This window comes from Salmo salar, chromosome ssa09 (assembly GCF_905237065.1).
Source record: "Salmo salar chromosome ssa09, Ssal_v3.1, whole genome shotgun sequence".
NCBI lineage: Eukaryota > Metazoa > Chordata > Actinopteri > Salmoniformes > Salmonidae > Salmo > Salmo salar.
This window is the reverse complement of record NC_059450.1, coordinates 159,253,931-159,279,191: the sequence shown is the minus strand read 5'-3', so window position 1 is coordinate 159,279,191 and position 25,261 is coordinate 159,253,931. Positions and strand designations below refer to the sequence as shown.

The 25,261-nt window shown below is 41.8% G+C and overlaps 1 protein-coding gene across 2 annotated transcripts in view; it reads left to right on the top strand.

Annotated features, from left to right (window-relative positions):
• Nucleotides 1–25,261, top strand: part of LOC106613399 (nectin-1) — a 610,857-nt gene that overhangs the window by 560,524 nt on the left and 25,072 nt on the right. The window contains exon 9 of one of the 2 annotated variants that reach the window (XM_045724942.1): nucleotides 11,648–11,831. The exons of the other annotated variant lie outside the window; for it this stretch is intronic. Within the exon in view, the coding sequence (XP_045580898.1) occupies nucleotides 11,648–11,788 (141 nt within the window). The 3' untranslated portion in view covers nucleotides 11,789–11,831. The remainder of the gene's footprint in view (nucleotides 1–11,647; nucleotides 11,832–25,261) is intronic. 2 annotated transcript variants of the gene reach the window in all.

The window sequence follows — 25,261 nt, the reverse complement described above, 5'->3', positions numbered from 1 at the left end:
TGTCCATGGGAACACTTTAAGCCGTACACTCCACAGAGCTGGGCTTTACGGAAGAGTGGCCAGAAAAAAAGCCATTGCTTAAAGAAACAAATAAGCAAACATGATTGGTGTTCCCAAAAAGGCATGTGGGAGACTCCCAAAAAATATGGAAGAAGGTACTCAGATCAGATGAGACTAAAATTGAGCTTTTTGGCCATCAAGCAAAACGCTATGTGTGGCGCAAACCCAACACCTCCTTATCACCCCGAAAATACCATCCCCACTGTGAAGCATGGTGGTGGCAGCATCATACTGTGGGGATGTTTTTCATCGGCAGTTACTGGGAAACTGGTCATGATGAATGATGGATGGCACTAAATACAGGGAATTTCTTGAGGGAAACCTGTTTCAGTCTTCCAGAGATTTGAAACTGGGATGGAGGTTCACCTTCCAGCAGGACAATGACCCTAAGCATACTGTTGCTGCAACACTTAAGTAGTTTAAGGGGAAACATTGAAATGTCTTGGAATGGCCTAGTCAAAGCCCAGACCTCAATCCAATTGAGAATCTGTGGTATGACTTACTGATTGCTGTACAAAAGCGGAACCCATCCAACTTGAAGGAGCTGGAGCAGTTTTGCTTTGAAGAATGGGCAAATATCCCAGTGGCTAGATGTGCCAAGTTTATAGAGACATACCGCAAGGGACTTGCAGTTGTAATTTCTGCAAAAGGTGTCTCTACAAAGTCTCTGCTAGGTAAAGCCTCACCTTATCTCAGCTCACTGGTCACCATAGCAACACCCACCCGTAGCACGCACTCCAGCAGGCATATTTCACTGGTCATCCCCAAAGCCAACACTTCCATTGACTGCCTTTCCTTCCACTTCTCTGCTGCCAATGACTGGAACGAATTGCAATAATCATATATATCTCCCTCTCTAACTCTGATTATTCGAGTTTGGGGTCCCTTCCACGGAATGGTTGAGCTAACGTAGGCTAAGGCAATTAGCATGAGGTTGTAAGTGACAAGAACATTTCCCAGGACATTATCTGATATTGGCAGAAAGCTTGAATTCTTGTTAATCTAACTGCACTGTCCAATTTACAGTAGCTATTACAGTGAGGAGAGTGCACAATTTTGAACATAAAAAGTTATTAATAAACAAATTAGGCACATTTGGGCAGTCTTGATACAACATTTTAACAGGAATACAATGGTTCATTGGATCAGTCTAAAACTTTGTACATATACTGATGCCACCTAGTGGCCAAAATCTAAATTGCACCTGGGCTGGAATAATACATTATGGCCTTTCTCTTGCATTTCAAAGATGATGGTACAAAAAAAAATACAAAAGAGCGTTTGGTTTTGTCTTTGTATTATCTTTTACCAGATCTATTGTGTTATATTCTACCACATTCCTTTCACATTTCTATAAACTTCAAAGTGTTTCCTTTCAAATGATACCAAGAAAATGCATATCCTTGCTTCAGGGCCTGAGCTACAGGCAGTTAGATTTGGGTATAGCTCACTGAGTGTCACTGTTGACTATCCAGTGTTTTTCTTATAGTCAGTGTCAACTGCAAGCTAGCTGGGGTGTTTTGGCTCTGCGAAACACACACACACACATTCACACACACACACACACACACACACACACACACACACACACACACACACACACACACACACACACACACACACACACACACACACACACACATTCACAAACACACACACACGCTTGTATGCATGCATGCATGCAGATGCACACACAAACACACACGCACCCACACACACACGCAGGCACACACACACACACACACACACACATACACACACACACACAGACACACACACGCAGGCACACACACATACACACACACACACACACACACACACACACACACACACACACACACACACACACACACACACACACACACACACACAAACACAGACTTCCCAGGAAATGTGTGCCAATGTGAGGTTCATTGTTTGTTAACTTGTCACAAAGTTGAACAATGTCTATGGCTTGATGTTTAATATAAATGTCATGTTTTCCACCCTGGATTGCTTGACAGCGTGGCTTTTTTTAGGCTTGGTCTGCCTGATCACAAGATTATGCCAGAGGTTTGTGTTGTCACCAGGCTTTAAGTTATTCACAAAGTTTGCACAAAAGCATGACTCACAGATTGAATTATAGATGTTCGAACTGATGTGTCAAAACGCTGTCAAAGTAGCATGCATGCAGTGAACCATATGCTACAGCGACACCACACACAGATTAAAACAACATGTCTGGAGGGGAGATGCGAGAGGAGCAGTCATCGTTTTCATCTATCCCTTTCTGTTTAGCTGCTTGGTAATGTGGAAAATCCCTAGCTCAGGTCTGGAACCTATAATTCATTAAACAAATCTGCATGTTTTTTTTTTCCTTCCCTGTTTCTCCTTTACAGCAGGGAACACATGTAGACCACAAACTGACTGCAGTGGTCAAAGAGTGTAGTCATCACACAATCTAACTACAGTTGGTGAAATAGTGTAGTCATCACACAATCTAACTACAGTTGGTGAAATAGTGTAGTCATCACACAATCTAACTACAGTTGGTGAAATAGTGTAGTCATCACACAATCTAACTACAGTTGGTGAAATAGTGTAGTCATCACACAATCTAACTACAGTTGGTGAAATAGTGTAGTCATCACACAATCTAACTACAGTTGGTGAAATAGTGTGGTCATCACACAATCTAACTACAGTTGGTGAAATAGTGTAGTCATCACACAATCTAACTACAGTTGTCAAATAGTGTAGTCAACACACAATCTAACTACAGTTGGTGAAATAGTGTAGTCAACACACAATCTAACTACAGTTGGTGAAATAGTGTAGTCATCACACAATCTAACTACAGTTGTCAAATAGTGTAGTCAACACACAATCTAACTACAGTTGGTGAAATAGTGTAGTCAACACACAATCTAACTACAGTGGTCAAATAGTGTAGTCAACACACAATCTAACTACAGTTGGTGAAATAGTGTAGTCATCACACAATCTAACTACAGTGGTCAAATAGTGTAGTCAACACACAATCTAACTACAGTTGGTGAAATAGTGTAGTCAACACACAATCTAACTACAGTGGTCAAATAGTGTAGTCAACACACAATCTAACTACAGTTGGTGAAATAGTGTAGTCATCACACAATCTAACTACAGTGGTCAAATAGTGTAGTCAACACACAATCTAACTACAGTTGGTGAAATAGTGTAGTCAACACACAATCTAACTACAGTGGTCAAATAGTGTAGTCAACACACAATCTAACTACAGTTGGTGAAATAGTGTAGTCATCACACAATCTAACTACAGTGGTCAAATAGTGTAGTCAACACACAATCTAACTACAGTTGGTGAAATAGTGTAGTCAACACACAATCTAACTACAGTGGTCAAATAGTGTAGTCATCACACAATCTAACTACAGTTGGTGAAATAGTGTAGTCAACACACAATCTAACTACAGTTGGTGAAATAGTGTAGTCAACACACAATCTAACTACAGTGGTCAAATAGTGTAGTCATCACACAATCTAACTACAGTTGGTGAAATAGTGTAGTCAACACACAATCTAAGGTCTATTTTGTTCCCAGTAATACCTGTTATAAACTACTGTAATCCCAGTAATACCTGTTATAAACTACTGTAATCCCAGTAATACCTGTTATAAACTACTGTAATCCCAGTAATACCTGTTATAATCTACTGTAATCCCAGTAATACCTGTTATAAACTACTGTAATCCCAGTAATACCTGTTATAAACTACTGTGATCCCAGTAATATCTGTTATAATCTACTGTATGTAATCCCAGTAATACCTGTTATAAACTACTGTAATCCCAGTAATACCTGTTATAAACTACTGTAATCCCAGTAATACCTGTTATAATCTACTGTATGTAATCCCAGTAATACCTGTTATAATCTACTGTATGTAATCCCAGTAATACCTGTTATAAACTACTGTAATCCCAGTAATACCTGTTATGAACTACTGTAATCCCAGTAATACCTGTTATAAACTACTGTAATCCCAGTAATACCTGTTATAAACTACTGTATGTAATCCCAGTAATACCTGTTATAAAGTACTGCTAGTGGATACAAATGAAAACGGCATGATCCCTCTTAGGCCTCACTCCCCCCTATCTGAGATATCTACTGCAGCCCTCATCCTCCACATGCAACACCTGTTCACTCCCCCCTATCTGAGATATCTACTGCAGCCCTCATCCTCCACATACAACACCCGTTCTGCCAGTCACATTCTGTTAAAGGTCCCCAAAGCGAACACACATCCCTGGGTCGCTCCTCTTTTCAGTTCACTGCAGCCAGCGACTGGAACGAGCTGCAACAAACACTCAAACTGGACAGTTTTATCTCCATCTCTTCATTCAAAGACTCAATCATGGACACTCTTACTGACAGTTGTGGCTGCTTTTTGTTATGTATTGTTGTCTCTACCTTCTTGACCTTTGTGCTGTTGACTGTGCCCAACAATGTTTGTGCCATGTTTAGTGCTGCTACCATGTTGTGTTGATACCATGTTGTTGTCATGTTGTGTTGCTACTATGTTGTTGTTATGTTGTGTTGCTACCATGTTGTGTTGCTACCATGCTGTGTTGTCATGTGTTGCTGCCTTGCTATGTCGTTGTCTTAGGTCTCTCTTTATGTAGTGTTGTGCTGTCTCTCTTGTCGTGAGGTGTGTTTTTCCTATATATTTTGTATTTTATTTAATTTTTTATCCCAGCCCCCGTCCCCACAGGAGGCCTTTTGCCTTTCGGTAGGCCGTCGTTGTAAATAAGAATTTGTTCCTGACTTGCCTAGTTAAATAAAGGTTAAATAAAAGTTAAATACAATAAAATAAAAAATGAGCCACATCAGTGAGACATCACATGTTTAAAGCCCATCAGCTCTGCAGGGCATCTGTCATGTCGTCTGTCTACCTGACGATGCCGGGGAACGATAAACCATCCACTCCCGTCAGCCCAGGTTGTTTAGCATGGGGAGGAAGTACACTCCTCTGTAGTAAGGGGTGGATTCACACAGGGAGAGTGAGAAAGAAGGAGGGTTCGTCTCCCCTGTACAAACTGCCTTCAGGCCCTCTCACTGAGTGCACAGTCTACGTTAGTCAAGTGAATTTGTCACTAAAAGCAGAAAGATCCACTGTCTCATATTCCTTCGTCAGAGTTCAGTTCTTCATGTTCGTCATTTGGGGAATCAAATACCAGAATGTTTCAGAAGGGTGAGTCATGTTCAGACTGCTGAAGGGTTGCCGGGCATAAGAAACTACAGTATCAGAATGTGTTTTTATTCACTTTCATTCACAGTTATTTTCTCTTAAAGATCAGTCTTCACCACATTCTGCATCTGAAGAAGGACCTTTCGTATTTCTCCCCGTACTCCTAAACATTAAATATTAACCCCGTCCTGACTAATTACTGACGCCACACTTTAAACCACTCTCATCATTTTTTCAATGATCTGTCAAGCATAACCTAATTACTATCACTTCACCCTGTGAATAACCAATTCTCCTCGCTGATAATGAAGAGGGAAAAAGAAGAAAAGTTGTTCTCAAAACTCTGGGAAAGTCACACTCTGTCTGTCTGTCTGTCTGTCTGTCTGTCTCTCTGTCTGTCTGTCTGTCTGTCTGTCTGTCTGTCTGTCTGTCTGTCTGTCTGTCTGTCTGTCTGTCTGTCTGTCTGTCTGTCTGTCTGTCTGTCTGTCTGTCTGTCTGTCTGTCTGTCTGTCTGTCTGTCTCTCTGTCTGTCTCTCTGTCTGTCTGTCTGTCTGTCTGTCTGTCTGTCTGTCTGTCTGTCTGTCTGTCTGTCTGTCTGTCTGTCTGTCTGTCTGTCTCTCTGTCTGTCTGTCTGTCTGTCTGTCTGTCTGTCTGTCTGTCTGTCTGTCTGTCTGTCTGTCTCTGTCTGTCTGTCTGTCTGTCTGTCTGTCTGTCTGTCTGTCTGTCTGTCTGTCTGTCTGTCTGTCTGTCTGTCTGTCTGTCTGTCTGTGAGAAGGGCCCTTAGTGCTATTAGCAATATTGCTAATGAAAAAGTCAGAGCCTAATCAGAAGGCTTTGCTGTGGACTACGTGCTCAGTCTCCGAGGGGTCGTCATGCAGCTCCCAATAGGCTAGGTGATGGCGTACCCAGGGTTGTACTTGTTCCACTGCTGTTTTTAGTTGTCCCTGTTTTGCCCTATTCACTTCTGTTGTCACAGAAAGGGTAGAGCTGACTGAACAGAACAGCCAGGTGGTAAAGGGTAGAGCTGACTGAACAGAACAGCCAGGTGGTTTTATAAAGGGTAGAGCTGACTGAACAGAACAGCCAGGTGGTTTTATAAAGGGTAGAGCTGACTGAACAGAACAGCCAGGTGGTTTTATAAAGGGTAGAGCTGACTGAACAGAACAGCCAGGTGGTTTTATAAAGGGTAGAGCTGACTGAACAGAACAGCCAGGTGGTAAAGGGTAGAGCTGACTGAACAGAACAGCCAGGTGGTTTTATAAAGGGTAGAGCTGACTGAACAGAACAGCCAGGTGGTTTTATAAAGGGTAGAGCTGACTGAACAGAACAGCCAGGTGGTTTTATAAAGGGTAGAGCTGACTGAACAGAACAGCCAGGTGGTTTTATAAAGGGTAGAGCTGACTGAACAGAACAGCCAGGTGGTTTATAAAGGGTAGAGCTGACTGAACAGAACAGCCAGGTGGTTTAAAGGGTAGAGCTGACTGAACAGAACAGCCAGGTGGTTTTATAAAGGGTAGAGCTAACTGAACAGAACAGCCAGGTGGTTTTATAAAGGGTAGAGCTGACTGAACAGAACAGCCAGGTGGTTTATAAAGGGTAGAGCTGACTGAACAGAACAGCCAGGTGGTTTTATAAAGGGTAGAGCTGACTGAACAGAACAGCCAGGTGGTTTATAAAGGGTAGAGCTGACTGAACAGAACAGCCAGGTGGTAAAGGGTAGAGCTGACTGAACAGAACAGCCAGGTGGTTTTATAAAGGGTAGAGCTGACTGAACAGAACAGCCAGGTGGTTTTATAAAGGGTAGAGCTGACTGAACAGAACAGCCAGGTGGTTTTATAAAGGGTAGAGCTGACTGAACAGAACAGCCAGGTGGTTTTATAAAGGGTAGAGCTGACTGAACAGAACAGCCAGGTGGTTTTATAAAGGGTAGAGCTGACTGAACAGAACAGCCAGGTGGTTTTATAAAGGGTAGAGCTGACTGAACAGAACAGCCAGGTGGTAAAGGGTAGAGCTGACTGAACAGAACAGCCAGGTGGTTTTATAAAGGGTAGAGCTGACTGAACAGAACAGCCAGGTGGTAAAGGGTAGAGCTGACTGAACAGAACAGAACAGCCAGGTGGTTTTATAAAGGGTAGAGCTGACTGAACAGAACAGCCAGGTGGTTTTATAAAGGGTAGAGCTGACTGAACAGAACAGCCAGGTGGTTTTATAAAGGGTAGAGCTGACTGAACAGAACAGCCAGGTGGTTAAAGGGTAGAGCTGACTGAACAGAACAGCCAGGTGGTTTTATAAAGGGTAGAGCTGACTGAACAGAACAGCCAGGTGGTTTTATAAAGGGTAGAGCTGACTGAACAGAACAGCCAGGTGGTTTTATAAAGGGTAGAGCTGACTGAACAGAACAGCCAGGTGGTAAAGGGTAGAGCTGACTGAACAGAACAGCCAGGTGGTTTTATAAAGGGTAGAGCTGACTGAACAGAACAGCCAGGTGGTTTTATAAAGGGTAGAGCTGACTGAACAGAACAGCCAGGTGGTTTTATAAAGGGTAGAGCTGACTGAACAGAACAGCCAGGTGGTTTTATAAAGGGTAGAGCTGACTGAACAGAACAGCCAAGTGGTAAAGGGTAGAGCTGACTGAACAGAACAGCCAGGTGGTTTTATAATGGGTAGAGCTGACTGAACAGAACAGCCAGGTGGTTTTATAAAGGGTAGAGCTGACTGAACAGAACAGCCAGGTGGTTTTATAATGGGTAGAGCTGACTGAACAGAACAGCCAGGTGGTTTTATAAAGGGTAGAGCTGACTGAACAGAACAGCCAGGTGGTTTTATAAAGGGTAGAGCTAACTGAACAGAACAGCCAGGTGGTAAAGGGTAGAGCTGACTGAACAGAACAGCCAGGTGGTTTTATAAAGGGTAAAGCTAACTGAACAGAACAGCCAGGTGGTAAAGGGTAAAGCTGACTGAACAGAACAGCCAGGTGGTTTTATAAAGGGTAGAGCTGACTGAACAGAACAGCCAGGTGGTTTTATAAAGGGTAGAGCTGACTGAACAGAACAGCCAGGTGGTAAAGGGTAGAGCTGACTGAACAGAACAGCCAGGTGGTTTTATAAAGGGTAGAGCTGACTGAACAGAACAGCCAGGTGGTTTTATAAAGGGTAGAGCTGACTGAACAGAACAGCCAGGTGGTTTATAAAGGGTAGAGCTGACTGAACAGAACAGCCAGGTGGTAAAGGGTAGAGCTGACTGAACAGAACAGCCAGGTGGTTTATAAAGGGTAGAGCTGACTGAACAGAACAGCCAGGTGGTTTTATAAAGGGTAGAGCTGACTGAACAGAACAGCCAGGTGGTTTTATAAAGGGTAGAGCTGACTGAACAGAACAGCCAGGTGGTTTTATAAAGGGTAGAGCTGACTGAACAGAACAGCCAGGTGGTAAAGGGTAGAGCTGACTGAACAGAACAGCCAGGTGGTTTTATAAAGGGTAGAGCTGACTGAACAGAACAGCCAGGTGGTTTATAAAGGGTAGAGCTGACTGAACAGAACAGCCAGGTGGTTTTATAAAGGGTAGAGCTGACTGAACAGAACAGCCAGGTGGTAAAGGGTAGAGCTGACTGAACAGAACAGCCAGGTGGTTTTATAAAGGGTAGAGCTGACTGAACAGAACAGCCAGGTGGTTTTATAAAGGGTAGAGCTGACTGAACAGAACAGCCAGGTGGTTTTATAAAGGGTAGAGCTGACTGAACAGAACAGCCAGGTGGTTTTATAAAGGGTAGAGCTGACTGAACAGAACAGCCAGGTGGTTTTATAAAGGGTAGAGCTGACTGAACAGAACAGCCAGGTGGTTTTATAAAGGGTAGAGCTGACTGAACAGAACAGCCAGGTGGTTTTATAAAGGGTAGAGCTGACTGAACAGAACAGCCAGGTGGTTTTATAAAGGGTAGAGCTGACTGAACAGAACAGCCAGGTGGTTTTATAAAGGGTAGAGCTGACTGAACAGAACAGCCAGGTGGTAAAGGGTAGAGCTGACTGAACAGAACAGCCAGGTGGTTTTATAAAGGGTAGAGCTGACTGAACAGAACAGCCAGGTGGTTTTATAAAGGGTAGAGCTGACTGAACAGAACAGCCAGGTGGTTTTAGATTCAGGGAAGAAAGGATCTTTAACAGGCAGTATATAACGTGTAAACATAGTAACAGATACCCACTGACTGCGTGAGGCAGGAAACCAGATCAAATACCAGGTTTTACCAATGAACGTCAGTTCTCCCTGGGAAGGTCTCATCCTGCTCTCCTTAATCTCATCCCTGGGCGTCATGGTGACAGCAGCATATTTACCTAAACCCCCCCCTCCCTATTTTGCATTTTCTTCGTCAACAACCAACAATTTCCCACTCTCTCTTTGTCAACAACCAACACCGCTCAGCCTTTCCCTCATTACCATTCTCCCTGGAGACAGACGGACCATTTTGCATCCCAAATGGCACCCTATTCGCCTATATGGTGCACTTCTGTTGACCAGATCCTTATGGACCCTGGTCAAAAGTTGTGCACTGTGTCGGAATTGAATTTCATTTGAGACACAGACGAAGACCACCTTCTCCAATCAATCACGTTCACTCAGCTTATTCTTTGGCTTTCTGTTTAATTGAAACAATACTACGTGCAAATTATGTTGTCGCTCGATTAGACCAAAGAGCATCGACAATAGACCACAAGGCAATGTGGGGTTCCATGGGGGCGTGTTCCACCCACTCATGACGCGAGGCGAGCAGAGAAGATCTCAATTGTATACTCCTGGCGTCCTGTCTCTCCTCGTCTTCTTCTCAAAACCTTTTGTAGGAGAAGGTCAGACGGGAAGGACCAATGGGTTTTGACAAGAAGACGAAGGGAGAGGACGCAAGGAGTATACAATCAAGATATTACCCTGTGTCATTCTAGAAGTCATAGATATGGAGTTCAGTCTTCTCCTGCTCTCTTCCTGATGTTTGGGGAACAATGTAATTCATCACCTAATTTTTCTTACCTCTCATTCCTTCATCTCTGGCTTTTTGAATTCTTTGGTTTCATAAGAGTCTTACCACTTGGTATCAACATAACTATTAAATGTATTTATTGTTCGATTTCACACCCACAAGACACATTCAACACATCTTGACACCCACAGGAGACAGTCACACATCTTGTCTTACTACAGTCTTGCTAACATGGGCCAAGGAAATCAAAATGTCCAAGTTGTTTTGTGAAATAATGCTGTTCATGACTTCTTTACGTCTGTGTCTCCTGTCTCATCTCTGCATCTGTATTTTTCTATATGTGTGTTTAATGTCACGGAGTGCCTTTAGTCTGGGTTTATACCTGTCTAATACAGTGTTTTCAGGATGCTGTCTGTATCCGTCTGTTGGATGGGAACATTTCGGGAACTTTCCCAAAATTACCAGGTTTTTCCAGAAATCCAACTTGGAGGATTTCGTATTTTTTTGTTTTATTCCCTCCTGATTTCCCAAATCTTCTAACTGAAATTTCTGGAAAACCTTGGATTTGCAGATGCAAAAATACTAGAATTTTCAAACCCTAGGTGTCTGTCTTTGGTTTTCTGTCTAATGTCTCTGATCAGTGTTGTTCTTTCTGTCTTTGGTCTAGTTTTCTATCTAATGTCTCTAACTGTCATTTTATTTGTGTACTGCCTCTTCCTGTCCTTTGGTCTGTCAATAAGTAAGTCTTCTGTTTTAATGGCTCCTCTTCATCTCTGTCACGTCTCCTCTCCTCATAATTTATGTGTTCTCTGTGTGTATCATGCTGTTATGTTTAGCCTCATTGTCATCTCTGTTTGTGTTTAGATCCATTTGGCCCGTTCGTAACAGCTTTCGTGAATACACAAACTAGTTTATCTATGTTATCATAGAACCCTCTCTCTCATTATCATAGAACCCTCTCTCTCATTATCATAGAACCCTCTCTCTCATTATCATAGAACCCTCTCTCTCATTATCATAGAACCCTCTCTCTCATTATCATAGAACCCTCTCTCTCTCTCTCTCTCTCTCTCTCTCCGTGTCACTCTCTCGCTATCTCTGTCACTCTCTCTCTCTCGCTCTCTCTCTCTCTATATCTCTCTCTCTCTCTCTCTCTCTCTGTGTGTCAGTCTCGCTATCTCTGTCACTCTCTCTCTCTCTCGCTCTCTCTCTCTCTCTCTCTCTCTCTCTCTCTCTGTGTGTGTGTCAGTCTCTCGCTATCTCTGTCACTCTCTCTCTCTCGCTCTCTCACTCTCTCGCTCTCTAGCTCTCTACCACCTCTGTCACTGTCTCTCCCCCTCTCTCATTCCTCACTCTCCTCACACTCCTCTCGCCTCTCTTGTCTCCAGAACTCTGACCACAAGGACTGTGATGTCCAGTATGCGGAGCTGGATACTGCGGCTCTGGCCTCCTCTCCCAGCCCACGAAGCTCAGTTCAAACTGCCGGGGACCTTGTCGAGTATGCAACCATCCAGTCTAGCTCCCACTAGCGCATGCCATTATAGGCCTTTTCCCTCCGACTCTGGCCTCAAGGTACACAGACTGGTGCACTCTCCTCTCCCATCCCTCCATCTCCCACTGCCTCCCTCACTCTGACACAAAGCACAGAGCACCCTTTATGTTGCCTTGCTCCTCTATTCTGTTCCCTCTTGTTTCTTGGTCTGCTTTTGTTTCATCCATGACTGAGTTCCCTATAGTTTGATGTAGTTAGACATTGTTCCAGGTAGTTTGTTAGACATTGTTCCAGGTTGTTTGTTAGACATTGTTCCAGATAGTTTGATGGAAATAGATATTGTTCCAGATAGTTTGATGGAAATAGATATTGTTCCAGATAGATCCTGGCCGTCGTTGATATGTGAGAATAAAAAATCTCCAGAAGTGTCTGAGTCAGTGTTCGAGTCAAGGACAGGAAGTTGCATAGAAAGACAAAGGTCACGTTTTTCATGTTTTATTTAAGTTCAACTTTTTTTTTATACAAGTAAGTCAGTTAAAACCCCTTAAGGTCAATGTCTGCGCCTCCGAGGAAATCTAATTAGCATAATACAAAAATCCCCATACAAATCAGTACATTTAAACTAGACAGATATCTGTTATTTAATTGGATGTGTCTCAATCCACCACATCTGCCTGTGAACACTTCCACATCCGCCTGTGGAACACTTCCACATCCGCCTGTGGAACACTTCCACATCCGCCTGTGGAACACTTCCACATCCGCCTATGGAACACTTCCACATCTGCCTATGGAACACTTCCACATCTGCCTGTGGAACACTTCCACAACTGCCTATGGAACACTTCCACATCCGCCTGTGGAACACTTCCACATCCGCCTGTGGAACACTTCCACATCCGCCTGTGGAACACTTCCACATCCGCCTATGGAACACTTCCACATCTGCCTATGGAACACTTCCACAACTGCCTATGGAACACTTCCACATCCGCCTGTGGAACACTTCCACATCTGCCTATGGAACACTTCCACAACTGCCTGTGGAACACTTCCACATCTGCCTATGGAACACTTCCACATCGGCCTATGGAACACTTCCACAACTGCCTGTGGAACACTTCCACATCCGCCTATGGAACACTTCCACATCCACCTATGGAACACTTCCACATCCACCTATGGAACACTTCCACATCTGCCTGTGGAACACTTCCACATCTGCCTGTGAACACTTCCACATCTGCCTATGGAACACTTCCACATCCACCTATGGAACACTTCCACATCTGCCTATGGAACACTTCCACATCTGCCTATGGAACACTTCCACATCTGCCTATGGAACACTTCCACATCTGCCTGTGGAACACTTCCACATCCGCCTGTGGAACACTTCCACAACTGCCTGTGGAACACTTCCACAACTGCCTGTGGAACACTTCCACATCTGCCTATGGAACACTTCCACATCCACCTATGGAACACTTCCACATCTGCCTGTGGAACACTTCCACATCTGCCTGTGAACACTTCCACATCCGCCTGTGGAACACTTCCACAACTGCCTGTGGAACACTTCCACATCTGCCTGTGGAACACTTCCACAACTGCCTATGGAACACTTCCACATCTGCCTATGGAACACTTCCACATCTGCCTATGGAACACTTCCACATCCACCTATGGAACACTTCCACATCTGCCTATGGAACACTTCCACATCTGCCTGTGGAACACTTCCACATCTGCGGTACAAGGTGACAGAGCTAGAGCTGTGTTTGTCAGACCATGAGACATCCCGAAAATCGATCTTCTCACAAAAAATCGTCTGTAGCGTTCGATCGGTTTAGCCTACAAAGTATTATGCCCCCTCTATGGAAAGATGAGATTTTCAAGAACACACACATGTTTTGCTCTAAGATGCCCACAGGTCTCACAAGACTCGTCTTAAGGTCCCGCGGTTCCAGTTGAAAAAAATGAATGGAAGTATGTATGGAGACTATTTAGTGACAAAAGTAAGGGGTTAATACATGTAACAAAATAAATCCTGATCTTTCTTATATCTCTCAGACACTTCAGAACAAATTTCCTTTAGATTTTTTTTTGGGGGGGGGACTATCTGTTGTTCCATGGAGTAAATCTGTATTTGATGCATTTGATGATCTAAGGCCAAATATATTTTTTTCACCCAGCTTAGTCAAGGCCTAGTGAACTAACTCATCAACATGCTTTTTTTTGAAAGATATCTTTTCATAATTCCAGATACTCATATATTTATAAGTAGGGACATGATCAACGAGGGCACCTTCCAAAGTATACACAAATCATCAGATACATTTGTATGCGAGTTGGAAAAATAACATAAACTTGGTTTAACCTGCATTAAGTACCAATTTCAATTCAACTAAGGTTTTCTGCAGGGAAATAAAGGCTGATTGAAGCTCTGACAGAGCCTGGTCAGAGCATGCACCGCAGTTTCATCTGCACCACAGGGGAACCTTTTTATGATTTTGATTTTTAACCGGACCAAGAATGGATCCCTGTGGGACACCTTTTGTTATGTCCACAAAACCTGATTTAACACCATCAGCACATACAAATAAACAATTTAGACTTTATATTGTCAACATTTCAGCTGCAAGTTGATTTAACAAACAAATCACTGACATAAAACCACACATATGGCATGTCAACAGCAGTCAAGGGTATCTCCCAGGAATTAAAAAAATTTTTTTGCTACTGACATAAACACATATAATAACTGTCACACTAATATACACCACTCCAAAGGCACCATCATATTCAACCCATTTCACACATTGTTTATTGATTCATTTTTTACTTCAGTTGAATTTTTGGAAATACTTTCTTAACACTTGTTTTCTTAAAACGGTATTGTTGGTTAAGGGCTTGTAAGTAAGCATTTCACTGTAAGGTCTACACCTGTTGTATTCGGCGAATGTGACCAATACAATTTGATTTGATTTAATAAGCTATTGTACCAAACCATAGAAAACAACTATAACATATACTGCACATAGCAACTAAAATGGCTGTAATAATACCTAGTATCCTATGTGAGGTTGCTCTGACCTAAACCCTGGCTGCAAGCTTGGGGCCCATAGGGCTCTGGTCAAAAGTAGTGCTCTGTATAGGGAATAGGGAACCATTTGGAAAACAGGCCATATCATGTAGAACAGTATTCTCCATCCTCCTGGAGAAGGTTTCTGACTTGTCTTGTTTCTGATTCGCTCTGAGGATATATCTGTGTCTATGTAGAAGCATTGACGTTGAGTGCCCATTGTTTTCTAACTATAGTGAGGTTATATCTGTGTCTATGTAGAAGCATTGACGTTGAGTGCCCATTGTTTTCTAACTATAGTGAGGTTATATCTGTGTCTATGTAGAAGCATTGACATTGAGTGCCCATTGTTTTCTAACTATAGTGAGGTTATATCTGTGTCTATGTAGAAGCATTGACATTGAGTGCCCATTGTTTTCTAACTATAGTGAGGTTATATCTGTGTCTATGTAGAAGCATTGACGTTGAGTGCCCATTGTTTTCTAACTATAGTGAGGTTATATCTGTGTCTATGTAGAAGCATTGACATTGAGTGCCCATTGTTTTCTAACTATAGTGAGGTTATATCTGTGTCTATGTAGAAGCATTGACGTTGAGTGCCCATTGTTTTCTAACTATAGTGAGGTTATATCTGTGTCTATGTAGAAGCATTGACGTTGAGTGCCCATTGTTTTCTAACTATAGTGAGGTTGTGCTGGTGTTGTGGTTTGGTTGCATGCCAGTCAGTCTACTGCATGGGTATGTTGAAGGCATGTGTGGAAAAGTTTCTGTGAAAACTGTGATCATTTGTAATTGAAATAGAAGACATTTTGGGTGCGTCAAAAGGGGCTTTACAGATTCTACCGACACTCTTTCAGAATATGCAGAGAACCTGTAATAGGTCTGGGTGTAGCTGGTGCAGAGGAGTCAGGCGCAGGACAGCAGAAATGAGTAATACACGTAATTTTACTCAAGATATTCAAAATACAACACGAATAAACCTAGCCCACAATACGGACTATAATTACAACAAACAATCACTCACAAACAAACATGTGGGAACAGAGGGTTAAATAATGAACAAGTAATTGGGGAATTGAAACCAGGTGTGTAAGACAAAGACAAAACAAATGGAAAATGAAAAGTGGATCGGTGATGGCTAGAAGGCCGGTGACGTCGACCGCCGAACGAACAAGGAGAGGGACCGACTTTGGCGGAAGTCGTGACAGAACCATTCTTAGTGTGGTTTAAAAGTAAATTCATATGTTTCAAAATACAGTCAAGAGATTGCAGGTAATTATTCCCAATAAATTAGTCCTAACATTACATCTAAATACTAACTCTACTTAAATGAGTCCTAAAATAGGTTCTTTAGAGAGTTGACTTGTTACATTGAGATTCATGGCCAAGTTAGTGTTACGTTTTTGTTCCATTTGAATGTTTATTTTTAATTATACACTTTTCAATCACTTTGAAAATGATGATGTCCCTGACTTCAGAAATCATTGGACAGGATTAAAGTGCTATACTGGCTGATTGACAAAATGAAATAATATTTTCAAATTCTGTCTGACATCCTCACAGATGTCTGAATATGATTAATTATCTCGCTGTGGAGATTTAAGTATATTTACAGCAATAGCAAGGTTATTAGGGGGTTATATCTCACTAGACAGCTTGCAGCACAGTCTATGCCTTATTAAGACACAAAGAGTTCATTTACCAACTAGTATAAAGACATCTCTTCAATAGTTAATTTACCCACTAGTTTAAAGACATCTCTTCAATAGTTAATTTACCCACTTGTCACGTCCTGACCATAGTAAGCTGTTATTTTCTATGGAAAAGTATGTCAGGGCATGACAGGGGGATTTCCTAGTTTAGTTTTTCTATGTTGTCATGTTCTAGTTTTGTATTTCTATGTTGGGTTTTGTTTTGGATGATTTCCAAATAGAGGCAGCTGGTCCTCGTTGTCTCTAATTAGAGATCATACTTAAGTAGGGTTTTTTTTCTACCTGGGTTTGTGGGAGATTGATTTTGAGTAGGTGTGTTTTTCTAACTCTGCGTCACGGTTTGTTGTTTTGTTCGTTCAATTTATTTTGTATGTATCGCATGGTTTGACGGTGAAAATAAAATGTGGAACGACACACACGCTGCACTTTGGTCCGCTCCTTCCTACGACAACCGTGACACCACTAGTTTAAAGATATCTCTTCAATAGTTATTTTTCCCACTAGTTTAATTAAAGAAATCTCTTCAATAGTTAATTTATCCACTAGTTTAAAGACATCTCTTCACCCAATAAATATTTAATTTACCAACTACTGTAAAGACCGTCTCTTCTCCCCTGAAAGAGTTAATTTTCCCAGTAGTGTAAATACAATATTTTCTCCTCTGAAATAGTTAATTTACCCACTTTTACCCACTAGTGTAAAGACCATCTCTTCTCCCCTGAAATATAATAGCGAAACACGTCGCTCCAGGGTATTGACTCTCTGAGCCAGACTCTGTTAAAACAAGCAATTAATATCCCTGTTCGCTCTCAGAGGACCTCCCACTGCTGCATGGCCATTTTCACTCCCATTCTTGGAAAGGGACGGAATTAAATCCTGCATTACAATGACTAAATCAAAATGGAACCCTATTCCCTACATAGTGCACTACTTTTGACCCGGGCCCATGGAACCCTATTCCCTACATAGTGCACAACTTTTGACCAGGGCCCTATGGAACCCTATTCCCTATATAGTGCACTACCTTAGACCAGAGCCCATGGAACCCTATTCCCTACATAGTGCACTACCTTAGACCAGAGCCCATGGCACCCTATTCCCTATATAGTGCACTACCTTTGACCAGAGCCTAAAGTAGTGCACTATATTTGGGAATATGGGGTCATTTGAGAAGAACACAATGTCAGTAAAACGTAATTTCCTCCTTCATGTTGTATCAACACAGTGTTGGGCCCAGGGAGAGACATGTCAACCTGGGTCTTTACCTTTTACGAATGAACCTTTCACTGATGTACTTAATGATGAAGATGAATCAAAAGTCTCTCTGTCTGTCTGGTGTAGCGTCATAAGGTGTCCAGTACACAGCAGTCCAAATATTTTATAATGCAAATAGGTGCAAGAAAATGGTCCAAAATGATGTCTGTTATGTTTTGTTGGTGTAAGGGAAATGACATAGACACATCATGACACATTCACAGATTCGTTCAACTACATTAATACTGACAGCTGGCCTGCAGATGGGTTCCATTTTATAGTTGTTGTGAAGGGCATTGATAGTGTTTTTTTTTTGGCACACGGTCAAATAGATTTGAAAAAAAAAATTCAATGGTATTTATTGTGGTGTTGATAGTTTGACAGGGAGACGTAAAATAAAAAAATGTCATGTTGAACTTTTTACAATTTTCATTAGACATTTATTTCAAAAATAGTTAATTCATGTGAGATATTCATAAGGTTGTCAAGTGATGCCTCCTCTCCTGTTATCATTGAATTGTACAGCTTAATGGAAGAGTTTGTGTCAGTATGACTCCATCTTTTTGAAGACATTATGTTTTTCTTACTGGCACCGTGGGAGGCTTGGCATCCGGAGTAGGAGGACATTTTCCAGGAGACATTCAGGCGTAAATGGATTTCCTGGTGAAAGGGAGTAGAGTGAGGAGGGAAATATATCTGTATTAATAAAACACGATGAACAAGAACAAGTTTAACTTTCAGAAGCACAGGATTCTTTTGGCCTTTTTGTACGCATCTCTCAGTCTGTGGAGATTTTTTTTTTGTAATATTATTATTATTTTTTTTTTACAGAGTTCATTGTGGATGTTATATGTGAGTAATTCAATTCGTTTTTTTTTTTTAATGGATTTCAGACTAAGCTTGTGTGAGTGAATATCTCAGTGTGGTAATCCGTCTCAGTATGCCTTCGTAGAAAGCTGAGGGCTGAGTGCTTTGAGTCAGAACGCTATGAGCCAGTATCACCAGAGTCCAAAATGGCACCATATTCTTTGATTCTTACACTAGTTTTGACCAAAGCACTATGGGTCAATAGGGGACCATTTGAGATGCACCCCCTTCTAAAGGAAATCACTACAGTTGCTCTCTGTCGAGACGTGATGTTGTTGGTAACGGTACAGTTACATTATGAAAATATATCAAATAATGTAGCTTTACACAGTAAAGACTTAAAGGTCAGAATGTGTAAAATGATGTAGCTTTACACAGTAAAGACTTAAAGAGTAAGTATGTGTCAGGTGACATATTGGTATTGCCAGTAGTAAGACAGGCTTTATGTTACATAATTGGCTAAGCGTTGTCCGATTTGGTATACATCCAATGGTCCAAAAACACTTGTCACATGCTGGGGATTTCATTAAACAGATCTTGGTCTAACCTGTCATTAATCACTGACATTATCTTTGGGTTGGTTGTCTCGCCCTGCACGTGTCTGAAACGGAGATAGCGTTTGTATGCGATGTGACCACATCAGTGACTTTGCCAGTACGACTGCAAATCAAATGGCACCTTAATCCCTATGTAGTGCATTACTTTTGACTAGAGCCCTCGAAACAAACTTTATCCACCATTAAATTATTTACAACAAATGTATGGTTCAGCAACTTCAAAATCAGGAACCAGAAACCAAGATAGCTCAGATTTTCATATATCTCGGATGTCCCTCAGGGTCAGGACATATTGGACACGTTTATGGAGTCAGGTTTACAATTCAGGTTTATCATATTGTTAGGTTGTCAAGATCATAAAATAATTATGGTGTCAGGTTCATCATATAGTTATGGTGTCAGGTTTATCATGGTGTCAGGTTTACATGGTGTCAGGTTTATCATGTTGTCAGGTTTATTATATAGTTATGGTGTCAGGTTTATCATGGTGTCAGGTTTATCATGGTGTCAGGTTTATCATGGTGTCAGGTTTACATGGTGTCAGGTTTATCATGGTGTCAGGTTTACATGGTGTCAGGTTTATCATGGTGTCAGGTTCATCATATAGTTATGGTGTCAGGTTTATCATGGTGTCAGGTTTATCATGGTGTCAGGTTTATCATGGTGTCAGGTTTATCATGGTGTCAGGTTTATTATATAGTTATGGTGTCAGGTTTATCATGGTGTCAGGTTTATTATATAGTTATGGTGTCAGGTTTATCATGGTGTCAGGTTTATCATGGTGTCAGGTTTATCATGGTGTCAGGTTTATCATGGTGTCAGGTTCATCATGGTGTCAGGTTCATCATGGTGTCAGGTTTATCATGGTGTCAGGTTTATCATGGTGTCAGGTTTATCATGGTGTCAGGTTTATCATATAGTTATGGTGTCAGGTTCATCATGGTGTCAGGTTTATCATGGTGTCAGGTTTATCATGGTGTCAGGTTCATCATGGTGTCAGGTTCATCATGGTGTCAGGTTTATCATGGTGTCAGGTTTATCATGGTGTCAGGTTTATTATATAGTTATGGTGTCAGGTTTATCATGGTGTCAGGTTTATCATGGTGTCAGGTTTATCATATAGTTATGGTGTCAGGTTTATCATGGTGTCAGGTTCATCATGGTGTCAGGTTCATCATATAGTTATGGTGTCAGGTTTATCATGGTGTCAGGTTTATTATATAGTTATGGTGTCAGGTTTATCATGGTGTCAGGTTTATCATGGTGTCAGGTTTATTATATAGTTATGGTGTCAGGTTTATCATGGTGTCAGGTTTATCATGGTGTCAGGTTTATCATATAGTTATGGTGTCAGGTTTATCATGGTGTCAGGTTTATCATATAGTTATGGTGTCAGGTTTATCATGGTGTCAGGTTTATCATGGTGTCAGGTTTATCATTGTCAGGCAGTTGTATCGCTCCCAACCCGTCTTGGCTGAATGCCAACTGTAGCACGGCACCTGTGAGTAGCTGGCACCGAGCGCACCGGGCTGTAGATACGCACTGGCGCCACAGTGCGTATCTCAGCATAACTTGGTTCTTGCTCGATCACTCACTCCCCACAGTAAGCACAGGGAGTTGGCTCAGGTCTCCAACCTGACTGAGCAACACTCCCCGTGTGCCCCCTCGCACTTGCCTGTCCGTTGGTATCGTGCCTCCACCTGCTACCCCGGCAGGCTATTGTATCGCTCCAATACCTGTTCCCAAGTCCAGTCTATCGTTTCCTCCAACTCCTCCAGCGACCAGGATGCCATCTCCTCCCGGGCACGCTGCTTAATCCAATCCTCCTGCTACTCCCTTCCACGCTGCTTGGTCCTTCGGTGGTGGGTGATTCTGTCACGGCTGTGATAAGGAGCGGACCAAGATGCAGCGTTTGTGTCCCACATATTTATTATATTCGTGAAACGTAATGCAAATACAGAAAACCAAAACAACAAAACCGTGACGCAGAGAGGGGAAAAAACACACTACTCAAAAGATAATCACCCACAAACAACATGAAGAAACACCCCTACTAAATTTGACCTCCAATTAGAGGCAACGAGGACCAGCTGCCTCCAATTGGAGGTCAACCCAATAAACCCCAACATAGAAATAGACAAACTAGAACAACAACATAGAAATAGAAAACACAGAACACAAAAACACATCAACACCCCCTGTCACGCCCTGACCACTCTACCATAGAAAATAACAACTTATTATGGTCAGGAGGTGACAATCATATAGTTATGGTGTCAGGTTTATCATGGTGTCAGGTTTATCATGGTGTCAGGTTTATCATGGTGTCAGGTTTATCATGGTGTCAGGTTTATCATGGTGTCAGGTTTATCATGGTGTCAGGTTTATTGTTCAGGTTTATCATATAGTTTGGAAAGTGCTGAAGATTAAGCAAACATTCAAATAATGAGTCAAGTCATTTCCAGACTTCCGATATTCACTAGAATTCCTGTACATTTGTTGTTGTAAAATTAACTCCAGTAAAATGATCTTGTCCTGAGATATTCCTTTCTCGTATTATGAAAAAAACATTATTTTTTAATTTTTATTGAAGCTCTTTTTCAAGCTTTGTTTTTATCTCAACGTCTGTCCAATGAATAGCCATGGAAGCATATCCGAGAAGACTTGACTTTTCTGAACCTTCTACTGGGAGCAGATATGGTGAGACTTAGGTCAGGGGACTGATATCTTGACCAATATCCTCCCTCATCCAGCGTTTACGATATCTGTGGCAAATGTTTTCACAAAGTCTTTGACAAAGGTAGCAGTAATTCTCTCTCTAGTTCATCGCCACTGTCCTTTTATTGATATTTCATTTTACACAGTATTCATTTTCTATTGACGTATTTTGTCCAGTCAGGAGAACACATGATTGTAATTGCCTTGTAAAATGTAAGACTTTTTAGAAGTAACCTTAACGGCAATGAGAGACTCATTATACTGTCTGTGAGATAAAACAGTCTATTTAGTGCATATCCCCTTGAGGGTAGACTACGTCCAAATCACACCCTATTCCCTATGTAGTGTAGTACTTTTTACCATGGCCCACATGGCTCTGTTCAAAAGTAGAGCGCTATATAGGGAATAGGGTGGCGTTTGAGTTGGATATATACTGTAGCTGGAGGTGTTGCAGAAAGACTTTCTCTGGTAGGCCAGAGATTTCCATTTAGATTACCTTTAAACCTGCAAAGAAAGTAGCTCTCTCTTGCTCTCTCTCTCTCTCTCTCTCTCTCTCTCTCTCTCTCTCTCTCTCTCTCTCTCTCTCTCTCTCTCTCTCTCTCTCTCTCTCTCTCTCTCTCTCTCTCTCTCTCTCTCTCTCTCTCCCCTGCTTTGAGACGATGTGTGGGAGAATTTTCAAGGCAGCAAACGAGACTCATCTCTGGACATTTCATTACATTCATGCTTAAAGAAGATAGATCCGTTGTCCCAAATCCCCGCTGTTGATGTATACCTCTTATGAATTCTACCAGACCTCCTTGGTTGTGCTTCCCAAAACCAGTCATTCACAAATGAAATACACACAGAGGCCATGTTTTATTAATATCTCTAGTTCCTGTTAGCCATGCTAATGTGAGGGGGTAACTGATCTGTCTAGTTCCTGTTAGCCATGCTAATGTTAGGGAGTAACTGATCTCTCTAGTTCCTATTATCCATGCTAATGTGAGGGAGTAACTGATCTCTCTAGTTCCTGTTAGCCATGCTAATGTGAAGGAGTTACTGATCTCTCTAGTTCCTATTAGCCATGCTAATGTGAGGGAGTAACTGATCTCTCTAGTTCCTGTTAGCCATGCTAATGTGAGGGGGTAACTGATCTCTCTAGTTCCTATTAGCCATGCTAATGTGAGGGAGTTACTGATCTCTCTAGTTCCTGTTAGCCATGCTAATGTGAGGGGGTAACTGATCTGTCTAGTTCCTATTAGCCATGCTAATGTGAGGGGGTAACTAATCTCTCTAGTTCCTGTTAGCCATGCTAATGTGAGGGAGTTACTGATCTGTCTAGTTCCTGTTAGCCATGCTAATGTGAGGGAGTAACTGATCTCTCTAGTTCCTGTTAGCCATGCTAATGTGAGGGAGTAACTGATCTCTCTAGTTCCTGTTAGCCATGCTAATGTGAGGGGGTAACTGATCTCTCTAGTTCCTATTAGCCATGCTAATGTGAGGGAGTAACTGATCTCTCTAGTTCCTGTTAGCCATGCTAATGTGAGGGAGTTACTGATCTCTCTAGTTCCTGTTAGCCATGCTAATGTGAGGGAGTAACTGATCTCTCTAGTTCCTGTTAGCCATGCTAATGTGAGGGAGTAACTGATCTCTCTAGTTCCTATTAGCCATGCTAATGTGAAGGAGTTACTGATCTCTCTAGTTCCTGTTAGCCATGCTAATGTGAGGGAGTTACTGATCTCTCTAGTTCCTGTTAGCCATGCTAATGTGAAGGAGTAACTGATCTCTCTAGTTCCTGTTAGCCATGCTAATGTGAGGGAGTTACTGATCTCTCTAGTTCCTGTTAGCCATGCTAATGTGAGGGGGTAACTGATCTCTCTAGTTCCTGTTAGCCATGCTAATGTGAGGGGGTAACTGATCTCTCTAGTTCCTGTTAGCCATGCTAATGTGAGGGGGTAACTGATCTCTCTAGTTCCTGTTAGCCATGCTAATGTGAGGGAGTTACTGATCTCTCTAGTTCCTGTTAGCCATGCTAATGTGAGGGAGTAACTTAAAGCTTTTCTCCTTCCGAATTCCCAAGGCTGCTTATTGGACTGCTTTCATTCTTTATCCCCAGACTAATTAGGTACAAATAGCACTTGAAAATTATCACATCTCTGGAGTGTTACTGCTGTTAAAAGTTATGTTTTGACGTGTGCAGACATTTTTTTTTATATTAAAATATGTCACATTAGATGTTTTCCGATTAATATGCGATAGCCTATCACTGATCTAGGGGTGGGTGTGGAACATGTCCAAAGAACAAAATATTTGGACAAATAAGTCCTACTGTGGGGAAAGCATTAACAGCAGAAACAACAGGAAGTAAAGTACTTAAGGGTAACTTCCTTGCAGTCATGCTTCTCTAAAATCTCCTTCAATGTTTCCCAAAAAGTCACAGAAGCAACCACTTGACAAAGTCAGAGTTGTTCAGGCAGCGTTCTTCACTACTGACCTGAAAATAAATTAACTTTTAAGAAAGTCTAGTTAATGAATTGGGGATGTGTAACATGTTTTAAAAGTTTCACCCTTTACCATAGCCTTTACCATACCCTTTACCATAGCCTTTACCATACCCTTTACCATAGCCTTTACCATAGTCTTTACCATAGCCTTTACCATAGCCTTTACCATAGCCTTTACCATACCCTTTACCATACCCTTTACCATACCCTTTACCATACCCTTTACCATACCCTTTACCATAGCCTTTACCATACCCTTTACCATAGCCTTTACCATAGCCTTTACCATACCCTTTACCATACCCTTTACCATACCCTTTACCATAGCCTTTACCATAGCCTTTACCATACCCTTTACCATACCCTTTACCATAGCCTTTACCATAGCCTTTACCATACCCTTTACCATACCCTTTACCATACCCTTTACCATACCCTTTACCATACCCTTTACCATAGCCTTTACCATACCCTTTACCATACCCTTTACCATACCCTTTACCATAATCTTTACCATAGCCTTTACAATAGCCTTTACAATAGCCTTTACCATAGCCTTTACCATACCCTTTACCATACCCTTTACCATAATCTTTACCATAGCCTTTACCATACCCTTTACCATAGCCTTTACCATAGTCTTTACAATACCCTTTACCATACCCTTTACCATAATCTTTACAATAGCCTTTACCATACCCTTTACCATACCCTTTACCATACCCTTTACCATAATCTTTACCATAGCCTTTACCATAGCCTTTACCATAGTCTTTACCATAGTCTTTACCATAGTCTTTACAATACCCTTTACCATAGTCTTTACCATACCCT